Below are 24,016 nucleotides of genomic sequence, written 5' to 3' on the forward strand. Positions count from 1 at the left end.
CCGACTCTTTGCAACCCCATGAACCGCAGCACACCAGGCCTCCCTGTCCATCACCAACTCCCGGAGGCCACCCAAAGCCATGTCCATCGAGTCGGTGATGCCATCCAACCATCTCATTCTCTGTCGTCCCCTTCTCCTCCTGCCCTCAATCTTTCCCAGCATCAGGGTCTTTTCTAGTGAGTCAGCTCTTCACAACAGGTGGCCAAAGTATTGGAGTTTCAGCTTCAACATCACTCCTTCCAATGAACACCCAGAAATGATCTCCCTTAGGGTGGACTGGTTGGATCTCCTTGCAGTCCAAGGGACTCTCAAGAGTCTTCTCCAACACCACAGTTCAAAAGCATCAATTCTTTGGTGCTCAGCTTTCTTCACAGTCCAACTCTCACATCCATACATAACCCTGAGATTTCATAATTTCTTTGAACTGAGCATTGGTATCATGATTTTTGTCGCAGCCTAAACACATACATGTTTACTTCCTAAATTATTTCTCAACTTCCTTTTCCAGGAGAGCACCAACAGCCACATTTTCCTGGCCTCACCAGAGGATTAGTAGCTGTTCTTTTATACTGGGATGGAAAGCGGTGCATTGCAAATTCCCTGAAAGCCTTGATACAGTCCCGACGAGGAAAGACATGGACCCTTGAACTCAGGTCTGTTTGCATGCTAAGATTTCAGGACTTAATTAGAAATTGCTTGAAGAATTACAATTTTAGAAACAAAACTTTGTCTTTGGTATGTATAACATAAGTTGAGTAATAAACCCTCCCTTTTTGTGCCAGGAATAACACAACAGTTTAAACCTGCTTTATTTAATTTAAAAATGAAATATTACTCAGTTATTTGTGGTTAGAAGTTTACTGAAACACAGTGATCTGAAAACAATGAAAAGAGCTAGGTTATAACTCATCCTGGTTGTTTCCAGTTATCCAACATTATTGTCAAAAGAGTATTTGCTATATCCATGTGATGAGGAAGTTTAAACACTATCATTCATGGTAACTTGATTTTTTATCACAGTCCAGAGCTCGTTTCTATGACAACACGGTTTACTGATGAGCTGATGGAGCAAGGATTGACTTACAAAGTTCTTACTCTGGTGTCACAGATTGATGTTAACAATGAGTTTGAGAAACTGCAGCGTGAGAGAGGTCTGGGTAGTGAAAAACATCGGAAAGAGGTGAGTGTTGGATGCGTCAGTTCATAGTTGTCTGCGTCAGATCTTGAAGGCAGAAAAGCCATGTCAGCCAGAACATTCTTCTAATACATGCGTAGGAAAATTAATAACACTGAAGTGTGGTCAGTTCATGACATTGACGTGCACTTGTTTCAGTCTCTTTCTAGTCACTATGTGCCATGCTAGCACTTTTTCTAGAATGAGGCCTTTAAGAAATTGGTTATCCTGTAGAGGAAACTGGAGTTAGGATTTCAGAATCGGAAAGCTGAGATTTTAGGGTCACTTATGGACTCAGATATGTTTATTTAGTTCACCTTTATAATAGATAGTTGATACTTTGGAATAAGATCAGGCTTCATAGTAATTCATTTATAATGATAATCATTCACCTTCACCTTTATTTCTAGGTTTCTGATCTCATCAAGGAGTGCAGGCAGTCTCTGGCAGAAAGCCTTTTCGCCTGGGCTTGCCAGTCACCTTTAGGCAAAGATGACACTCTCCTCCTTATCGGACATTTGGAAAGAGTGACGGTTGAGGCCAACGGCTCGTTGGATGCAGTGAACCTGGCTCTTCTTATGGCGCTTTTGTACTGCTTCGATAGCAGCTTTATAGAAGAAAGCACAGAGGAACGTGATGGTAGTGAACTTTGTATCCATTAATACATTTATTTTAAAAAATCAGATTTAATTGTGGAGATGACATTTAAGAAAGGTGACAGTCTAACAACTAAAATATAAATTGTAAAGTTTATTCCTTTGTGTGTAATGCATCCATATTTGAATATTTAGATATAAGATCACATTTTGAAAGTAATTTCAACCCCGTTTGATGTTTCTTTTATTGTTTGGGATTTTAAAATGGGAAAGTGGCTAAAGGATTTACAATGTGTGTTTGTGAATTATGCATGCATAACTTGCTTGTTTGTTATTTATTCACGTTTTAAACCTTTCATTCTAAGGGAGGATGACTATAATTTTTAGTAACATATCATTTTTGATGTTGTTTTCTGTGAAGTAGATAGAATTTCTCTTGCTAACCTTGTAAATGGGCTTCTCTGGTGGCTCAGCAGTAAAGAATCCATTTGGCAGTGCAGGATATACACGTTCGATCCCTGGGTCGAGAAGATCCCCTGGAGAAGGAAATGGCAACCCACTCTAGTATTCTTGCCTGGGAAATCCCATGGAGAGAGGAGCTTGGCAGGCTACAATCCATGGGGTCACAAAAGAGTCAGACATGACTTAGCGACTAAACAACTTAAACAACAACCTTATAAATGTTATTGCTTAGAGCTGAGGATCTTAAAAATGACTCTCACGAAGGAAGATTATTGCTATTCAATGTCATGCGTGCATGCTAAGTCGCTTCAGTCACGTCTGACTCTTTGTGACCCTTTTGACTGCCAGGCTCTTCCATCCATGCGATTCTCTAGGCAAGAATACTAGAGTGGGTTGCCATGCCCTCCAGGGGATCTTCCCAACCCAGGGATTGAACCTGCTTCTCTTATGTCTTCTGCCTTGGCAGGCAGGTTCTTTACCACTAGCGCCACCTGGGAAGCCCATTTAATGTCATAAATATTTATAATTATTCCGACAGTTATCCCCTGTCCGCTTTTGATTGTGTCATCCCAGCCTTTCATTAGATATGTGAAGAGAACAGACGGTTCCCATTCGTCTTTGGAGATCATCCTTAGCCGTTAGGAAAGGCTTATGTAAAACACAGTATCCCGTACCTCCAGTCGAATTGTCGGGTGATACGTCATGTCACATCACAGGCAGCACCTGTGCTTTGTTGTTCAGTCGCTCAGTTGTGTCCGACTCTTTGCGACGCCATGGACTGCAGCACGCCAGGCCTCCCTGTCCATCACCATCTCCTGGAGCTTGCTCAGACTCACGTCCATTGACCTGTGCTACTCATATAGGAATGCTGCCAGTTAGTGCATTGGTCAGATTTCCTGTATTGAATGAAATGAAGCACAGAATTAAGTGGGTGTTGGCTGTGTTAATGGAAGTTTGTAAGCTGGAACTTTGAAATGCTAAATAGAATGGGAAGTTTCATAGGCTTGGGGTACTTATTTGGATTATCTCATCTTAATTACTTGTTGATCTTTCTGAATATCTTTGTTAACGGGAGTAGTGAATTACTAATTCATGTATAACAGTAGACATAAACTTTAAAAATACAGAAAATTAAAGAAAGTGTTCTTTCTGGTTTAAGGTTGGAACCACTGAACTAGTTATTCACAGAATGACATCAAAACAAAAAATAAGAAAACAATGAAGTAAAATAAAATTTGTAGGTGATCAGTGATGTTTCCCACTCTTTTAGATTTATTTGGGATCTTGTGCTTTTTGAAGTACCATAGTATAATTGAAAATACCTTAATTATTTGGTTGTTTCATTTATGTTATAATCAGACTAGATGCATGTTTGCAGTTGGCATGCTTTGTTTTGGTCAGGGTTTTCTTTTTAATACTTTAAATTCAGGCTATTATTTATCTCATAAAAGTATCTTTCTTTAATCTTTAATGTTGGTTTATATTTTGGAATTAGTGCACAGAAAAAAATGAGTGGCTGTTTAACTTTTTTCAAATTTGTTAATAGAACACTTACCAAAAAAAAATCACTGAAAGTAATGAAACTAAAATTTAGGATTATTGTCATTTCTTTCAGTTTTAGTTTGTACAGTTTTTACAATAGTGTACTTATTTCAAAGATTAATGTTTAGTCTTTTTTTATAGAAATTCTCTGACTTTCTTATTCTTAGATATCATTCCTATACATCAAAAGTGGAAATTTTCTCTACTTTTTGGTACAGTGTCTGTTTTTGTTTTCAGATATGATTCATCAACTTCCGCTGTTGACAGAGAGACAATACATCGCAACAATTCACTCTCGCCTTCAGGACTCACAGCCTTGGAAGCTGCCAGGGCTGCAAGCCACAGTGAGGCTTGCCTGGGCGCTGGCCTTGAGGGGGATATCTCAGCTGCCTGATGTGACAGGTAAACTGCTTGTAGGTCATTTTCTTATGAGAAACGATGTATCTGCATTTAATATTTCAGAAAAGGTGTGACATTTGACAAGTCTAAACATGAGCCTAGGAAGATACTTAGAGTTGTGGTGAATGAATGTTTTCCTTTTTTTCTTGTCTCTCAAAAGAAACTATTTAAAAAAAATTTTTCCCTTTCTTGTAGCTAGTGATAATTCTCTTTTAGCGTCTTTTTTTCTTAAGAGTTTGAAATTTGAAAATGACAGTGTAACATACATATATATGTATTTTAACTTTTTCTTCTTGGGTTTGTTCACAAACAAATTTTTCTCACATTGTGTCAGATTAAAAACTAGTATTATTTAAAAATGCAGTGTGTTAGGAGGTGTTTGGTTCAGTCAGTAATGGATGTGGAATTCTGACTTCTAACGATGTTTTCTGCTGTAGCGTATCCTCTTCTGCCGTGTATGTACATCATGCACGTGGTTTATCATCATACTAGTGGTTTACTGTAACAGGATGAGAAATAAGCTTTTGTTGTCATTTGAAGCCCCTGAAATTGTCACTTCTGTAGGTTTTTATGGTAAATTTGGAAAGATTTTATTAAAATTTACAGTCCATGGGCTTCCCAGGTGGCACAGTCGTAAAGAATCTGCTTGTCAGTGCAGGAGACACAGGAGACATGGGTCCGATCCATGGGTTGGGAAGATCCCCTGGAGGAGGCAATGGCAACCCACTCCAGTATTCTTGCCTGGAGAATCCCAGGGACAGAGGAGGCTGGTGGGAGGGCTACAGTCCCTGGAGTCGCAAAAGTGGGAAACGAGTAAGTGGCTGAGCATGCACGTCAGTTTTCTAGTTTTAGAGTGTCCGCAGATTCCAGGAGCTTGTCAATTGTGTGATTCCAGAACATGTTCACTAGTCTCATGTTGCTCCCAAGTGGGCTGTGGAAAGCTTTTTTTATGTTACAGATTTTTCTTTGGCCGAGTGTTGTTTATATTAAAGCTGATAAAAGGCTAATTAGACATTTACATTTATGTACAAATTCTGTTTTTTAACTATGCCTCTTCATTTATGAGTCTTATTTCAGTACTTTTGGGGCATAAAATGACCCTATGTACTTTTAAGTAGCTTTGTGATAGTTAATTAAATTCATATACTGTAAATTACTGTACCATTGCCCTAATCTTGAGAGGCACGTAGAATATGCTGTACTTCATTACTGAATAGTAGATAAGAATAGTCTAGAAATGTGGACCTGGTTTCAAGTCCTAGATCTTTGGCTACTTAATCTCTTTGGTTTTGCGTGCTCATATCCTTTCATAATCTTTGAAGTTAGGGGCATTATAATGAACATTTTAAATACAAATTTTTTTCTGTTAATTTATATTTTAAAAATTACTAGAAAAAATGAATAACTTATCTTATATTGCAGAAATGGTGATTTCTTGAATCCAGACAAGTTTTACCAAGATCTGAATTTTGAAAAATTGTTTTCTACTCTTTATTATAGACTTCTGTAAATTTTATCATATGTGTTTATTACATTATTTTATAAAAGTGTATTTTGAGTTTTATTAAACTATAAAATTTTTGTGTACTGTTTTGAGACATTAAAACTCATTTTACATTAATGTATTAGTGTACTTTATTAACTAAGTAGTCTTTAAAAAGTAGTTCTTAATTCTAGTATTTCTGAATTCAAGTGAAGACTTGGAACTAATTATTATTGTTATTATATATTTAATTAACCATTTCAGTAATTATTATTAGTAGTAATAACAAATAATTAAGAAACTATTTTGTTCTCGAGTTTGTATAATATGGGTAGATATACAGGCTTTATTTCAAAATGCCAAACAGTATATAAACAAAAAAAGAAAAAAACCAACCAATCTCTTTCCCTCTGGTTGAGAATATCCTGGTTTATATCTATTCCAAGGCATTGAAAATGTACCTTAAGGAACAGATCATATTTGGTCTCTATGACAGTGAAACAGAATAAGCTATTTAACAGTTATTTTCCAAAGCCAGATTATCACAAAATTACCTAGCATTTTTAAAGTTTAAAAGAAGTGAACAGCAATGTAGTTTTTGATGGAAAGATGCAGCATCACCCATGATATACTTTTACTGAAAAAATGGAATGTAATTAATTAAGCTGCTTAAGATCAAACATCAATTTTTAAGAGGAAAAGGAATATAGTAACTATACCACTGGGACGCAATGCTAACCCACATGGTGGAAAATGCTACAATATAAGACTTAGTTTTTTCAGCAGAATAAAGGGCAAGAGAAAAATGAAAAAGACGTAAGAGGAGCCTACAGATATATCAGTTAATTGCAGTGTATAAACCTTATTTGGATACAGATTCTAACAAATTGCTCGAAGACAGAAGCAAAAAGACAAAACTAAAATCTTTAATAGCATTTATGGGACAGTTGTAAATTTGACCACTGACTGTACTTTTGATTTTGAATTATGTGGCAAAATACTAATGACATTACATATGTGGTTAATTTTTTCCCTTTTTTTTTAAGTGCCATTTTGAGTCGTATACTTAGAAGTATAGTGTTAAATTGTCTGGTATTTGCTGCTGCTAAGTCACTTCAGTTGTGTCCGACTCTGTGCAACCCCAGAGATGGCAGCCCACCAGGCCCCCCCATCCCTGGGATTCTCCAGGCAAGAACACTGGAGTGGGTTGCCATTTCCTTCTCCAATGCATGAAAGGGAAAAGTGAAAGTGAAGTCACTCAGTCATGTCCGACCCTCAGCGATCCCATGGACTGCAGCCTTCCAGGCTCCTCTGTCCATGGGATTTTCCAGGCAAGAGTACTGGAGTTGGGTGCCATTGGTATAGACTTCAGTCGAAATTAAGTGGAGAGGAAGAATACATGGAGAACTAAATGATACAAAGTTAATCGTAAATGGTTAATATTGTAGCTAGGTGTTGGGGCTGTGGAGGTTCATTATACTTGTTTTCTCTTTTTTCACTTATCTGTTTAAAGTTTTCCAAGTACAAAGCTAAAAATATTACAAATAGACCACTTTGTCTTTAGGCTAAGATTTATTTAGTTTTTCAGTTTTTGCTACTTGTTTACCAAATTAATAGAGTTGCTTAAGTGGTCATGTTTTTGATTTTCACTTGTTGACTGAAGACTTTTGCCAAATGATCCAGTTCATTTCATTGAGATTAAAGCCTTGGCATCATTTAAACTTGTTAATATTTTGATAATAGCTTTCTGACTACATGTGTGTTACATCATACATCTGTTAAGTGTTTATTTTCTTTTATCACTCTTAATGTTACTGTGAAGAGCAGATGGTTTTCTAATGCACTTTTTTGGTAGTTCTTTGGGGTTTATTAGTCAATTACAGTTACACACTGTCTTATTTTGTGTGTAACTCAAAATATACACAAACGAAAGGTTGAGAAGAGATCTGAATTTTGACCTATCAGGAGAATATTATGAAGTACTATAATCTAGTAACTTTTCCTCCATGTGCTATTTTTCTAAATACATTTCTAGCTCTGGCTGAATTCACAGAAGCAGATGAAGCAATGGCAGAGCTTGCAATTGCTGACAACGTTTTCCTGTTCCTCACTGAATCTGTAGTGGTGTCAGAAAACTTCTATCAGGAGGAATTTTACATTCGTAGAATCCACAATCTAATTACAGATTTCTTGGCACTTATGCCAATGAAGGTAAGTGTAATAATGCAGGGTGAGTAAGAGTGGTAGAAGATAATATAAGACTCATTAACCGAGAATAAACTAAAAGGAAGTAATATTTGACATTGAGAGTGGTTTATAATGAGAAAGTAGTAAGCAAGTGAAAATGCTTCTGTGGGCAGAAAATTATTAACTCCGTGCTATCCTGAGGAATCAGTGTTAAGGTTGCCTTATTTAATGCTATTTATACATGATTTGGAAGATGCATAGTGGAGAATCTCCAGTTTTATAGATAAATGTTTAAACACTTAATTGTAGCGTGTAAAATGGACCTCCACATCGATACAGGTAATGGGTTTAAGAAACTAATGCAAAGGTTAGTTTTTCTTTAATTTTTTTTTTTTTTTAATAATAAGGCCCAGGTGCCCTGCCCACCTCTAGTGTGAGGTTACATTTAAATAAAGTGCTGGAGCTATAGCTTTGTTCCAGAAAGGGATTCTTAGAGCCATTTCAGACAGTTCCTTCATAGCATATTTCTGTGTGCCATCTTGTGCCAAGGAAGTGGTGGCAGGAAGTAAAAGAGAGAGTCTAGTTCCAGTTCAGTCGCTCAGTTGTGTCTGACTCTTAGCGACCCCATAAATCGCAGCATGCCAGGCCTCCCTGTCCATCACGAACTCCCAGAGTTCACTCAAACTCATGTCCATTGAGTCGGTGATGCCATCCAGCCATCTCATCCTCTGTCATTCCCTTCTCCTCCTGCCCCCAATCCCTCCCAGCATCAGGGTCTTTAGCAAACAGAGTTAAGTGCTTACTCATCCTATAATAAATCAAGTGTTCATTGAATTCCTCCTGTGTTCCAGGTAACTATGCTAGGAATTGTAAAGAAGACAAATAAGTAGGAGACTCATTCCCTGCCAGCAAAGAATGTATATATAGTCTAGTTGGAGAAATAAGATACATACAGAAAAATACACACAGAAAAATATAGATGGTAATAGGAAGTAAACGAAGGTATAGACAGTAAATTGCTGTGGCTTTTAGGCTAAGAATAGCTCACTTAGACTAGAATAGTCAAGGAGAATTTAACAGATAACTTCAGACCTCATCAGCCTTGAAGGACATGATAGACTGACATGCTGAAAATTTTGAGTAGAAAGAAATGTTTTCATTTTATATTTGTGGAAATAAAGCTTTAGAAAAGGTTAAGGCTTTAACTTTTTCCTAATTGTTAGTCTAGACTAATATTGACTGTAGTCAATATTGGTAGTCACTAAGTAGTACTACTGCTGCTGCTGCTGCTAAGTCGCTTCAGTCGTGTCCAACTCTGTGCGACCCCACAGACGGCAGCCCACCAGGCTTCCCCGTCCCTGGGATTCTCCAGGCAAGAACACTGGAGTGGGTTGCCATTTCCTTCTCCAATGCATGAAATTGAAGAGTGAAAGTGAAGTCACTCAGTCGTGTCTGACTCTAGCGACCCCATGGGCTGCAGCCTACCAGGCTCCTCCGTCCATGGGATTTTCCAGGCAAAAGTACTGGAGTAGGGTGCCATTGCCTTCTCCAATGCGTGAAAGTGGAAAGTGAAAGTGAAGTCGCTCAGTCATGTCCGACTCTTAGCCACCCCATGGACTGCAGCGTCCCAGGCTCCTCCGTCCATGGGATTTTCCAGGCATAAGTACTGGAGTGGGGTGCCATTGCCTTCTCCGCTAAGTAGTACTAGGAATGCTAAATGTTCAGAATCATTCAACCCAGTGAAGAAGTGCCCTGCCCAAAATGTCAGTAATTGAGAAACACTGTAGTTAAAATTATCTATAGTGGGAATTGCACTGAGTTTTAAGATCTTAGAAATCATAGATAATATAATATTGTAATAAAATTCCTGGTATATTCATTTCCACGACTAAAGTGGAGTTGATATTTAAACAATATTTTTCTTTTATGTAATAACTTAGTTGCCTGATTTTCTGTTTCATTATTATTAACCCATGTAATAAATTTACATATGAACTGCCTGTAATAAACTTCATAGGTGAAGCAGTTGAGGAATCGGGCAGATGAAGATGCTCGAATGATTCACATGAGTATGCAGATGGGGAACGATCCCCCCATTTCGCTTAGAAGGGATCTGGAACACTTAATGCTCTTGGTAAGTTGTTATATTGGATCATCATCTCCCTCTCTCTGTTACTTTTCCCCTAACTTTGGAAAATTTCAGATCTTTTTTCCCTAACTTTGGAAAGGTTCAGGCTTAATATCTTAAACACGCAGATGAATTCAATAAAATGTAACTTTTTATTTAAAAGTAGTTTTTGAGTTACAGACATTTTCACACAGTTTTTGTTTACACTTTGCAGATTGGTGAGCTGTATAAAAAGAATCCTTTCAATTTGGAACTTGCCCTGGAATACTGGTGTCCGTCAGAGCCTCTTCAGACTTCCACTATCCTGGGTTCTTATCTTGGAGTGGCTCACCAGCGACCCCCTCAACGCCAGGTGAGCTCTTGGTTTTCCTACTTTTTACCTTGGAAATCATTAAAACATGAAGAATGGTATTTTCCTCATGTTATTGCTGTTCATGCAAAATGAACACTTGTAACCTTTAGGCGTTTATACTTATTTAAGGAAATGGAAACTCTTAAATTGATCTGATCATTTCAAAGTTTATACAGTCAGCCTTTTATTAGATGCTAGCTATGTATTGAATCATTAGTTGTAGAAAAGTGTCTAGTTTCATTGTGAGTCACTAAATAAGTGTATGACTAAATAAGTGACTAATTAAAATTAATATTTATTAGCTTATTCTGTTCTCTGTAGACATAACAATGAATATCCATCTTTCTTAGCAAGTTGGGTAAGATAGGAGAGGTACAAATACTGAAGGAAAAAGGCTTAGAAGTTATAATTAATGCCAAAATGCCTATGAGTCAGTAGATAGTGTAGGAAAAAGTTCATTTTCTATCCTGTATTAACTTTTAAAATATGTTATGCATTAGCAAATCAGAGGGATTACCATATCTGTCTTCATCTTTTTGGGATTTTCTATTTTAAATGGTTTCATGCCATGACTATAATTTTCATTTGTGCTAAGAGGCAAAGGTCAAGACCCCCTTTTTTAAACTGTATTTCTTACGTTTATTGTTTCACTTTTTTCCTCACTTAAAAGATATATTTCAGGGAAGGATTTATTAAAATTCTTTAGAGATTAAAATAATTTCCATTATGAAGATTTTCAAACATATGGGAGAATAATTATAGTGAACACCCAGTATCTTAATTTAATAGCTGTTAACATCTTGCTGTGTTTACTTCTGCTCTTGTTATTTCTACTGCTTTTTTTTTTTTGCTGGGTTATTTTAAAGTAAATTATAGGCAGCATGACTTTTTCACCTCTCATTGGTTGTTAATATCTCTTGAAAATAAGGATATTTTTCTATATGATCATAAGATCATTGTTAAACACAACAGATTTAACAAAAATTTCCAGAGATGTGTGACATTTTTGGTTTGGGTTCCAACTAATTAGTCTAAGTAATATATTTAGTTGTTGATAATAGATTTATGGCTTAAGCAGGAGAAAAGAGAAACCTAAGAAGTGAACTTAAAGAACAGTATAGAAACATGTATCTGCAAGAAGATAAAACAGTATGTTTAGGTTACTATCAAAAATTCTTCTAGGATCCTAGATCTTCGTACTAAGTTTTAGTGGGGTTTAGGAACTCTGGGTTCTAAGTGTATCTTTGAATTTGCTGGTTAATTTTAGATGAGTAAATTCTTCAATTGTTTTACATATTTAGAATATGAGCAGTAGTTTGTGTTTGTGGCATTTAGATGTACGTTGGGTTCACAAAGATATTCTGTAGTTGCATTAAATTACTAATGATAACCTTGGAAATGCAGTTTTTCATAATAGAATTCCAGATTATTTTGTCTTGGGGAAAGTTAAATGAGAGTACTTAGTTTTGGTTCATATGTAGTCTTTATTGGCTACTCCGTGTTGGCTTAAAGTTAAGCTATGCTTTATGTAAACTGTTGGCTTCTCCGTATTTCAGGTTGTCTTGTCAAAGTTTGTTAGGCAAATGGGTGACCTGTTGCCTCCAACTATTTATATTCCTTACTTGAAGATGCTGCAGGGATTGGCCAATGGGCCCCAGTGTGCCCACTACTGTTTCAGCCTGCTCAAAGTCAATGGGAGCAGTCATGGTAAGAAAAATCTAGATGTTTTCTAAGTTTGTCATGACATTCAGTATCCTTCTACCTGTTAAAGCATTTGGTTATTTGTGCTGGGTTCTACTGGGCGTATACATTATATTTATAACAGAGAAGCACACTGCTGGCTTTTTGTATGATGATGCTTTGATTATGGTCTCAAAGAGGGGAGAGTGTTACCATTTGTTTATAAAATACAGTACAGTTTAAGAAATGAGGGTTAATATGCATTTTCAAGAACACATCTGGTGCTCAAAGCAGGATATGTACCCTTGCCACGTAAGTTTGATTTCTTTAGTTTATCTTCAGAAGTCCTTGTTTTCTAAATTTCTGTTCTTAGTTTTTCTCTCAACTTTTTCCCAGTTTGGTCATTTAATTTTCAGATTTGAGTCTGGTTATACCAAAAAAAAAAAAAAATGTGTGCATCCCTCATAGCTAAGTTGGTAAAGAATCTGCCTGCAGTGCAGGGGACCTGGGTTCGATTCTTGGGTTGGGGAGATCTCCTGGAGAAGGAAATGGCAACCCACTCCAGTATTCTTGCCTGGAGAATCCCAGGGACCGAGGAGCCTGATGGGCTCCAGCCCTCCGGATCGCAAAAGTCCGACACAACTTAGTGACTAACCGCCAACTACACCAAAGATAGTGCAAAAGGGAAGAGAAACAAATATTTATTAAATATCTGTCAGGTAGATTACTTTCATTTTTACATTTGAGGAAACAGGTTTAGCAAAGTGAAGTAGTTTAAGGTCACAAGGCATAGGCAAGCCATAATTGAGATCTGCCTGACTCCAAGACTGGGGTTTTGACCCTTTTGTTAAGGCTTCTTTGTCTTGTCTGCTAGGCTTTTATTCTCAGTGCTTAGTATGTAATAGAGTACTGTAATCTGCTAATCAAGATTGTAGTTATCTATCTCTTTGGGAATTTAATGTAAGCTCAACATTTGGGAACTGCTCATGGGAAAAGCAGCCCTGAATAGTTACATGACAACACAGAGAAACGTCCTGGGTTAGAAGTAGGTAACTGACATTCAGGGCTTCCGAGGTGACTCAGCAGTAAAGAATCTGCCTCCCAGTGCAAGAGATGCAGAAGATGTGGGTTCAATCCCTGGATCAGGAAGATCCCCTAGAGAAGGAAATGGCAATCCACTGTAGTATTCTTGCCTGGGAAATCCCATGGACAGAGGAGCCTGGTGGGCTGCAGTCCATGGGGTTGCCAAGCACTGGCCATGACTGAGCATACACGCAGGGCAGGCCAGGGCAACTGACATCCAAAGTAATTTGCCTTTGTACTTGCATAGGCACTACCCATGTCTTAGTCCCAGGAAAAATTAATCCAGAGTTTTAGTTTACAGAGGATTTCTAACCGATTTTCAACACACAACATATCTAGGACAAAGGCAAACAAAATGTATTGTTTTATGTTTATTTTCTCCCTCCATTTCCAAGCAGGTACTTAGACAGTTTTGAAAGGAAATTCTGTGCTGTGTTTCTTTACAGTTGAAAATATTCAGGGAGCAGGTGGCAGTCCTGTTTCCTGGGAACATTTCTTTCACTCCTTGATGCTTTACCACGAGCACCTCCGGAAGGATCTTCCAAGTGCCGATAGTGTCCAGTACCGTCACCTCCCTTCACGTGGTATCACCCAGAAGGAGCAAGATGGGTTGATTGCTTTTCTGCAGCTGACATCTACCATCATTACTTGGGTAGGTAACCCACCCGCCTCATGTGAGTACAGTATAATTTTATTTGTATTCTAACACGGTGGCATTTTAAGGAGCCCCCAAGTTTTCTTATAGTGGCTTAAAGCTTATAAGTGATAAATTTAGCATTTATATTTGGCATTCTGTTCTTCTAAGTTCTTTGTTTCTTCACCTTTAAAGGGTGTGGTATTCCCTGCTTACTGCCAGAAGCGTGTATGAAAATAATAGCCTAATCGTGTTGTTTGTATTTAGCTATTTATATATTTAAGATATTAATCCCTTACTGGTCATTTCATTTACAAATATTTTCTCCCATTCTGTATATAGGTTGTCTTCATTTTGTTAGTGGTTTACTTTGCTGTGCAAAAGCTTTTAAGTTTAATTAGGTCCCATTTGTTCTTCTGGTTGTTTCTGTTATTTGCTAGTGCAAAGCTAAGTTCCTTTGGCTGACATTCTCTCAGAAGAACAGGAAGAGTGTCTTCTAACTTTATTGGTTTTTCCAATAATGCTAAACATTATTCAGTCAAAACATAAAGTTTGTAATTATTTACTGTTGAATTAAATTAGAGTGATACTTGGTACTATGTGTGTGTGTGTGTGTGTGTGTGTGTATTTCTATTTTTTTTCTCAGAAAAGGACAAGGCATTTTTCTCATTTATATATGACATTGTTCCAGAAAGGGTTTAGAATGCCTAGGTAAGATTTATGTGACCCTGGAAGACGGTTTATCTCCATTTGTATATATTGTTTTCTAGTCTTAGAGCTGTAATTCAGTAAAAGCTATTTTTCTCTCCATTTTTTTATGTTAACTGAATTTGTGATCTGATTTGATCTACTGGTAGAGTTCAAGCATTTGCTCTGTTTCAGTACGTGTTAATTGAGCCTGTGAATACTCAGTGTAAGTGTTAGCAATTTAGATGATTTTACCGGTCATTTTTCTTAGCTTTTAAACATGCAAAGCCTGTCTTGATCTTTTTGTGTTCAATTCACAGAGTGAAAATGCTCGTTTGGCACTCTGTGAGCATCCTCAGTGGACGCCCGTGGTGGTGATTCTGGGCCTCCTGCAGTGCAGTATCCCTCCTGTACTAAAGGCCGAACTACTGAAGACACTTGCAGCGTTTGGAAAATCTCCTGAAATTGCTGCTTCTCTCTGGCAGTCGTTAGAGTATACTCAGGTAGTACTGTGTGCTCTCTTATTTACATTACTGCAGTTTGGAAGTGAGTTTTAATACTATTGTACAAGCAAGTGCATCTATTTGAAACTTAAAGTACACCGTGAACTTCCTAAATGGAAAGTTATGATTTTGGTACTAAGCGTAACTTCAGAAACTAATAGGCTTGGATTTTTCTCTTGGATCAGTTGACAACTTTACTGGGTTACTAGAGATTGGTTTTTTCTTAAGACTTTGTTATTCAGTGTGTGTAAGATTAATAAATGGACAGAATTCCTCAAGTCTGTCTTTGGGTACCAGCCTGCAATAAGCCTTCAGAAGTCATCTGTACTCATTAAATGTGGGGGATGCCTAGTTTTCTTTTTAACTGCTTCCTTCTGTGACCCTTCCTGTCTTATAACAGTCAAGTAAAGTGTCGTATCAATTCTTATTTCTTTAGATATAAGCCCTATTGGAATTTTTATGTCAAGATGGACTTATTCTATAAATGATGGAGTAAAAAAGGAAAATAAGAATGTGTTCTATAGAGATATTTCTAGAGAAATGGTTAGGTGGAACTTGCATTTGTCTTCAAAATAATATGACATAAGGGAAACTGTGATTCAGACACATTGGTAGAAGCTACTGTTTTGAAGCAGCATTCTAGTTGATTTCTAACATATGTGTCTTGAAGGTGTTAATGATACTTTATAAAAATGAAGAAAGTTGATATGTGCGGGGAGACGCTGGGCCACTTTTCTTTCAGTATTGATACTTCATTGTTTTCATTCAGAAGCGTGTCAGCGCTTATTATTGTCCTCAGTGCTTCGGTTCAATTTAGTCGCTCAGTCGTGTCCGACTCGTTGTGACCCCATGGACTGCAGCACACCAGGCCTCCCTGTCCATCACCAACTCCCGGAGTTTACCCAAACTCAGGTCCATTGAGTCGGTGATGCCATCCAGCCATCTCATCCTCTGTTGTCCCCTTCTCTTCCTGGCTTCAATCTTTCCCAGCATCAAGGGCTTTTCCAATGAGTCACTTCTTTGCATCAGGTGGCCACTGTATTGGAGTTTCAGCTTCAACATCAGTCCTTCCAATGAATATTCAGGAATAATTTCCTTTAGGATGGACTGGTTGGATCTCCTTGCAATCCAAGGGACTCTTTTTTTTTTTTTTTAAAACCAAGGGACTCTTAAGAGTCTTCAACACCACAGTTCAAAGGCATCAATTCGTTGGAGCTCAGCTTTCTTTATAGTCCAACTCTCACATCCATACATGACCACTGGAAAAACCATAGCCTTGACTAGATGGACCTTTGTTGGCAAAGTAATGTCTCTGCTTTTGAATATGCTGTCTAGGTTGGTCATAACTTCCTTCCAAGGAGTAAGCATTTTTTAACCTCATGGCTGCAGTCACCATCTGAAGTGATTTTGGAGCCCCCCAAAATAAAGTCTGTCACTCTTTCCACTGTTCCCCCATCTGTTTGCCATGAAGTGATGGGACCAGAGGCCATGATCTTAGTGTTCTGAATGTTGAGTTTTAAGCCAGCTTTTTCACTCTCCTTTTTGACGTTCATCAAGAGGCTCTTTAGTTCTTCACTTTCTGCCATAAGGGTGGTGTCATCTGCATATCTGATGTTATTGATATTTCTCCCGGCAATCTTGATTCCAGCTTGTGCTTTATCCACCCAGCGTTTCTCATGATGTACTCTGCATATAAGTTAAATAAGCAGGGTGACAATCTACAGCCTTGACGTACTCCTTTCCCGATTTGGAACCAGTCTGTTTTTCCATGTCCAGTTCTAACTGTTGCTTCCTGACCTGCATATAGGTTTCTCAAGAGACAGGTCAGGTGGTCTGGTATTCCCATATCTTTCACAATTTTCCATAGTTGATTGTGATCTACACAGTCAAAGGCTTTGGCATAGTCAATAAAGCAGAAATAGATGTTTTTCTGGAACTCTCTATTTTTTGATGATCCAGCAGATGTTGGCAATTTGATCTCTGGTTCCTTTGCCTTTTCTAAAACCAGCTTGAACATCTAGAAGTTCATGGTTCACGTATTGCTGAAGCCTGGCTTGGAGAATTTTGAGCATTACTTTACTAGCATGTGAGATGAGTGCAATTGTGCAGTAGTTTGAGCATTCTTTGGCATTGCCTTTCTTTGGGATTGGAATGAAAACTGACCTTTTCCAGTCCTGTGGTCACTGCTGAGTTTTCCAAATTTGCTGGCATATTGAGTGCAGCACTTTCACAGCATCATCTTTTAGGATTTGGAATAGCTCAATTGGAATTCCATCACCTCCACCAGCTTTGTTCATAGTGATGCTTCCTAAGGCCCACTTAACTTCACATTCCAGGATGTCTGGCTCTAGGTGAGTGATCACACCATTGTTATTATCTGGGTTGTGAAGATCTGTTTTGTATAGTTCTTCTGTGTATTCTTGTTACCTTTCTTAGTATCTTCTGCTTCTGTTAGGTCCATACCATTTCTGTCCTTTATTAAGCCCATCTTTGCATGAAATATTCCCTTGGTATCTCTCATTTTCTTGAAGAGATCTCTAGTCTTTCCCATTCTATTGTTTTCCTCTATTTCTTTGCATTGATCACTGAGGAAAGCTTTCTTATCTCTCCTTGCTATTCTTTGGAACTCTGCATTCAAATGGGTATATCTTTCCTTTTCTCCTTTGCTTTTCGCTTCTTTTCACAGCTATTTATAAGGCCTCCTCCGACAGCCATTTTGGTTTTTTGCATTTCTTTTTCTTGGGGATGGTCTTGATCCCCTCCTCCTGTACAGTGTCATGAACCTTCATCCATAGTTCTTCAGGCACTCTGTCTATCAGATCTAGTCCCTTAAATCTGCTTCTCACTTCCACTGTATAATTGCAAGGGATTTGATTTAGGTCATACCTGAATGGTCTAGTGGTTTTCCCTACTTTCTTCAGTTTCAGTCTGAATTTGGCAATAAGGAGTTCATAATCTGAGCCACAGTCAGCTCCCAGTCTTATTTTTGCTCACTCTATAGAGCTTCTCCATCTCTGGCTGAGAAGAGTATAATCAGTCTGATTTAGGTGTTGACCATCTGGTGATGTCCATGTGTAGAGTCTTCTCTTGTGTTGTTGGAAGAGGGTGTTTTCTATGACCAGTGCGTTCTCCTGGCAAAACTATTAGCCTTTGCCCTGCTTCATTCTGTACTCCAAGACCAAATTTGCCTGTTACTGCAGGTGTTTCTTGACTTCCTACTTTTGCATTCCAGTCCCCTGTAATTAAAACGACATCTTTTTTGGGTGTTAGTTCTAGAAAATCTTGCAGGTCTTCATAGAACTCTTGAACTTCATGTTCTTCAGCATTACTGGTCAGGGCATAGACATGGATTACTGTGATAGTGAATGGTTTGCCTTAGAAAGAAACAGAGATCATTCTGTCGTTTTTGAGATTGCATCCAAGGACTGCATTTTGAACTTGTTTGTTGACTGTGATGGCTACTCCATTTTTCCTAAGGGATTCTTGCCCACAGCAGTAGATATAATGGTCATCTGAGTTAAATTCACCCATTCCAGTCCATTTTAGTTCACTGATTCCTAAAGTGTCAATGTTCACTCTTGCCATCTCCTGTTTGACCTTGATTCATGGACCTAACATTCCAGGTTCCTATGCAGTATTGCCCTTTACATCATTGGATCTTGCTTCCATCACAAGTCACATCCACAACTGGGTGGTGTTTTTGCTTTGGCTCCGTCTCTTCATTCTTTCTGGAGTTATTTCTCCACTGATGTCTTGTAGCTTATTGGGCACCTGCTGACCTGGAGAGTTCATCTTTCAGTGTCCTATCTTTTTGCCCTTTCATACTGTCCATGGGGTTCTCAAGTGGTTTGCCATTCCCTTCTCCAGTGGACCACATTCTGTCAGTCCTGAGTGCTTAGTGCTTCTTTATTCCTGAGATATGTGTGATTGGGTTTAGACATTTCTGTCTTAGATAAGGCTTTTTTTTTTCCTTAAAGAGGATTACACCTAATAGTGGAATTTGCAAAAAATAAAGTATTGACATTGAGTATAATTATTATATACCAGACTATTTATGCCTCCAGCAAGGTCAGGACAGAACTTCTTAACCCAAAACTTCTGTTCACATAAGAGACCTGTTCTTAACAAATTTACTTCTTGTTTTTTTGGTGCCAACAGTAGGGCTGGTTGTGAACAAGACTAGTGTCTTGAACATTGGTGAGATTTCATCCCATAAATCCTTTTAAGGTTTATGCCTAAAATATCTGAGAATAAATTTGTTGAAAATACATCTTGTGTGCACTTAAGAAATTACCAGTTTTCTGAAGCCCAAGTAATTGGAAGTTCTCCCTGAATGTGGACACAGTTGCTCATGAAAGTTCACTGGAGACTTCTCGGTTGTCATTTCTGATCGACACTAAGACGTACAGATGTGGTGGGTGATGTACGTGACTATTATATTATTGAAAGCCACTGATTTTCACTGATCAATGAGGAATGCTGCTAACAGCACATTCTTCTTATTATTTTAAGATACTGCAGACCGTTCGGGTTCCAAGCCAGAGGCAAGCTATTGGTATTGAGGTAAAAGTTTCCTTTTAGTTTAAATTCTATAGTCATGCATTCACATGATTAAAAGACTAAGAAAAATATATTCTTACCGTATTAAGTTTCTGTAGTTTTCAAATTTGATGTGTTTTCATTTGAGGATTTTCTGTGTTGAAATGTAGATGAAACTTTATGAAAGAGGTCAAAACACTTTTGGTTTCAGAGCTGGAAAAGTATGTTAGTGGCAGCCATCAAGACTGAAAGTTTGGTTTGAACTCAGTTTAATTTGGCTACTTGGGTCAGCTGTGAAGTGTGAATTTACTTGTTTAAGTTTCCTTTTTTCTCTCTATGCCCCCTTCCTCTTTTTTTTAAAAGAAACATTTGATATCTGTTTTTAACTTTTGTATCTTTACCTTTAAATAGAAAAATGGTAATGTCTTTGTGGGTCTTTGAGTGTGATAGTATACCGGTAGTAATGAGTTAAAGTCTGAAAAATGCTTTGCACTTTAAAGCTAGTGGTTTTATGTTACTGAATTTCCTTTATTTTTCTTTGGAAGGTGGAACTAAATGAAATAGAATCCCGGTGTGAAGAATACCCTTTAACTCGCGCCTTTTGCCAGCTAATTAGTATCCTGGTGGAGAGCTCCTTTCCTTCTAATCTGGGTGCTGGACTGCGGCCCCCTGGTTTTGACCCTTATTTGCAGTTCCTGCGAGATTCTGTGTTTCTCCGATTCCGTACAAGGGCTTACCGGAGAGCAGCTGAAAAGGTTATGTTCAGAGAAAAACTTTTGTCTCCTTATTTATTTTATTGCTGCTTTTTCTTTTATTAGAGGTATGAGATGCTGTAAATTCATTTTAGCTTTTGAAAGTAAAATTTATAGTCTTACACTGACATATCCATTGTCTGATTGGTTTAAATGTATTAAAAAATACATTCAAGCATTAAAACCAAAGCACTGACTCTTTAGTGATCAGTAATTTAATTGATTTATAACAGAGAAGCACACTGCTGGCTTTTTGTATGATGATGCTTTGATCATGGTCTCAAAGAGGGGAGAGTGTTACTATTTGCTTTATAAAATACAGTACAATTTAAGAAATGAGGGTTATTATGCATTTTCAAGAACACATCTCGTGCTCAAAGCAGGATAAGTACCCTTGCCACGTAAGTTTGATTTCTTTAGTTTATCTTCAGAAGTCCTTGTTTTCTAAATTTCTGTTCTTAGTTTTTCTCTCAACTTTTTCCCAGTTTGCTCATGTAATTTTCAGATTTGAGTCTGGTTATACCAAAAAAAAAAAAAAAATGTGTGCATCCCTCATAGCTAAGTTGGTAAAGAATCTGCCTGCAGTGCAGGGGACCTGGGTTCGATTCTTGGGTTGGGGAGATCTCCTGGAGAAGGAAATGGCAACCCACTCCAGTATTCTTGCCTGGAGAATCCCAGGGACCGAGGAGCCTGGTGGTCTACAGTCCATGGGGTCGCAAGAGTAGGACATGACTTAACTACTGAATCACCAACCATCACCACCATTTAATTGATATGAAGTCATAGTCATTAAATCCGTAATTGAACAAATTTTGACCAAAATTGAACCAAAAATGATATACCTTTGGCAGTTGGAAATACACTATCCTTTATTGGGATGATTTAGGTTAAGGATTGAAATAAGTTTTAACTTGCACATCAATTAATATTGGTTAGTAAGTAGCCCTTCTGGGTTGTGGAGTCTTGGCTTAGTGGGAAGGCACACTGTGGTTCATTAGATATATAAGCCTTGGAGAGAGGCCGAGGGAACACTGACATTTATGCTCATATTTGGTCTCGTAGTACACTCACAACTGAGCTTTTGTATATATCATCTTATGTAATTATAATAGTATTGAGAGGCAGGTACTATTAATATTCCCATTTTACAGATGGAGGCTTAGCAAGGTTAAGGAACTTGCCTAAGGTCCAGGACCAGGATTTGAACCTAGGACTCCGATTCCAGATCTAAGCTCATAACCACTAAGCTGTGTAAGAGACCCTTTCAGGTTCTGACGTAATTCACTTTAGTCTATAATACTGTTTATTGGTTCACAGAATACCCTCGCGGACAGAATACCTTACAGGGACATTTCTAGTTTGTTTTTATAGTTTGCCGTTTTTGAACCTGTTGGGTTTGTTTGTTGTATTAATGATTATAAAATAATTTAGTTCATGCTACTTTGGGAAATTAGGAAAATACAGAAAAATTTGTGAAGAAATTACATCACCCATAATCTTGTTACCAAAGGAAGGGATAACTGCTTTTATTCTTTTTCCTTTGCATATCTACTTAAATTGAAACATTTAGTGATATTAGCTTATATCCCTTTTTGGCCACTAAACATAGTATTTGAGGATTTTTTTCATGCTATTAAAGATTCTTTGAGAAGAGTCTTTTTAATGACTGCATAATCATTACTTGTATCTCGTATAGCTTATTTTTCATTGCCATATTATTGGACATAGTTAGTTTCTAATATTTAGTCCCAGATAGCTGAAGTTTATTTTTTGTCAGTTGCTTTATAAGTTTTGCTTCTCATGTGGCTAAAAATCAATACCAACAGGGGTATATGTTTTACTAAAGGCCTGCTGCTGCTGCTGCTGCTGCTAAGTTGCTTCAGTCCGACTCTGTGCGACCCCATAGACGGCAGCCCACCAGGCTCCCCCGTCCTTGGGATTCTCCAGGCAAGAACACTGGAGTGGGTTGCCATTTCCTTCTCCAATGCATGAAAGTGAAAAGTGAAAGTGAAGTCGCTCAGTCGTGTCCGACTCTTAGTGACCCCATGGACTGCAGCCCATCAGGCTCCTCCGTCCATGGGATCCGCCAGGCAAGAGTACTGGAGTGGGGTGCCTTTGCCTTCTTCACTAAAGGCAGCATTAACATGTATTTCCTTATTGGATGAAAGCATTAGTAGCAGTCATGCCTTATTAATAAAAGTCATTTAAGATGGATAATGGATGCTAACAATTGCAGTCTCTTCAACAAAATGTTCTGATACTTCTTGGCATTTCTTTTAAATATCTTACTTGCTTTTTCTTAAAAAGGTCAGTATGACCTAAGGATTTAGAGCTTTAGTAAGCCACTCATTTTCTGTGCTTAGTATTTTTCACCCATGCATTTTTATATTTCTAGCACTGCTTCTCTTCCAGCTACCAATGATTTCCTAACATATTACCCTAAGAAAATTTCCCTCAATTTTTTGAATTTATTTCACTAGAAAGTCTTTTTTAGGTTTAATTTATGTTGTTGTATTTTAGAACACTAGCTTGTCACAAAAACAGTGCTTTGGATTGAGAGAAATAAATATAAACAGTGTTTGAGGCAGCATATATATTTAGTAATCCTAAAGTCCATTATCATGTGGTGATAAACATTTTTTTATTTAAATGATTTTGGAAAACTTAGAAAATAGAGAAAAATGAGTAATTAAAATAATTTAAAATTAAGATTGTCATAGTCCTAGTTTTAAAAATCTGCTTTGATAAAATCATATGCAGTGGAAATAATGACTAAAGTAATAATTTTAAAAACCACTGTCTACAGTTACTAGACTCAGCCTTATTAAAATTTTATGTAGTAGATATTTTTAAACAGTTTAATTTTACTGTCTGTACAGTTATGTCTGTACAGTATATTTTCCCTTTGGCATAAATATTTTTCCTTAGTGTTACATAGCTTTTAAAAACATTTTAAACAAAGAGGTAAAGATGAGGTCATTTGGAGGAAGCCTACCAGTGATTCTTAACTTTGGCTAGAGCTGTGAACACTGCTCTGGGAATTAGAAGTGCGGGGCTGGACCTCCAGCATGTTGGCTGCCAAGCTTTCTGGTCTCGGGAAATCATTCAGTGCTCTGAGCTTCCCTTACTTCACCTGCAGAATAAGAGTTGATGAGATGTTTTCTCAGATCCTGTCCAGCTGAGATCCTTAGAGAAACTGAATGTTTGACGCTTTTGGAGAAGTGTTCAAACGTGATGGTTTTTCATTATAGATTGAGGTAGATTTATGAACTAAATTTATACATTTTAATTTATAAATGGAACCCTATATGGATAGATATTGGGTGCTTTAGATTTGTTATCAAAGCTCAAATATCTGCTGTAGAAATGTTTCTTTTACTAATTTTTTTATACCTGTTTTACCTTGAAAAACTAACCAGTCCACTGTCCTTTAGCAAAACAAAGCAGAATGAATTGGGCTTTCTATATTGCTTCAAGAAAGTAGAAAAGGGGCTTCACACATTTTCTGGAGGAAAGTGAGAGGGATGAAAAAGTTACCCAGTCTATCACCTTGAACTGTTATTGTTACTGAAATATTTGTGTCTTTCTGTAGTGGGAAGTTGCTGAGGTTGTTCTGGAGGTGTTTTATAAATTGCTCAGAGATTATGAACCTCAACTTGAAGATTTTGTGGATCAGTTTGTGGAACTACAAGGTAGTTTAATTCTGTCACTTTCAAACAAAGTGTCAGCTGTCTATAAACCTATTTATAATTTATAAGTTACTATGCATAAGATGTAAATTACTTCTGGTTATAAACTAAATTATAATTTTATGT

General features: G+C 37.5%; 1 protein-coding gene across 2 annotated transcripts in view; it reads left to right on the plus strand.

The window, feature by feature from the left end:
* The window catches only part of NUP205 (nucleoporin 205), an 80,232-nt gene that overhangs the window by 10,931 nt on the left and 45,285 nt on the right, over positions 1–24,016 (plus strand). For both annotated transcript variants that reach the window (XR_011566319.1, XM_019959142.2), the window contains exons 4-16: positions 509–653; positions 1,021–1,180; positions 1,585–1,813; positions 4,012–4,176; positions 7,692–7,867; positions 9,861–9,977; positions 10,186–10,323; positions 11,880–12,030; positions 13,533–13,738; positions 14,728–14,910; positions 19,423–19,473; positions 19,995–20,204; positions 23,794–23,893. Coding sequence is in view for 1 of the 2 variants with exons in the window: in XM_019959142.2 (XP_019814701.2) it covers positions 509–653; positions 1,021–1,180; positions 1,585–1,813; positions 4,012–4,176; positions 7,692–7,867; positions 9,861–9,977; positions 10,186–10,323; positions 11,880–12,030; positions 13,533–13,738; positions 14,728–14,910; positions 19,423–19,473; positions 19,995–20,204; positions 23,794–23,893 (2,031 nt within the window). In the remaining variant the exon portion in view is untranslated. The remainder of the gene's footprint in view (positions 1–508; positions 654–1,020; positions 1,181–1,584; positions 1,814–4,011; positions 4,177–7,691; positions 7,868–9,860; positions 9,978–10,185; positions 10,324–11,879; positions 12,031–13,532; positions 13,739–14,727; positions 14,911–19,422; positions 19,474–19,994; positions 20,205–23,793; positions 23,894–24,016) is intronic.

Source organism: Bos indicus, chromosome 4, assembly GCF_029378745.1.
Source record: "Bos indicus isolate NIAB-ARS_2022 breed Sahiwal x Tharparkar chromosome 4, NIAB-ARS_B.indTharparkar_mat_pri_1.0, whole genome shotgun sequence".
In the NCBI taxonomy this organism is placed as follows: domain Eukaryota; kingdom Metazoa; phylum Chordata; class Mammalia; order Artiodactyla; family Bovidae; genus Bos; species Bos indicus.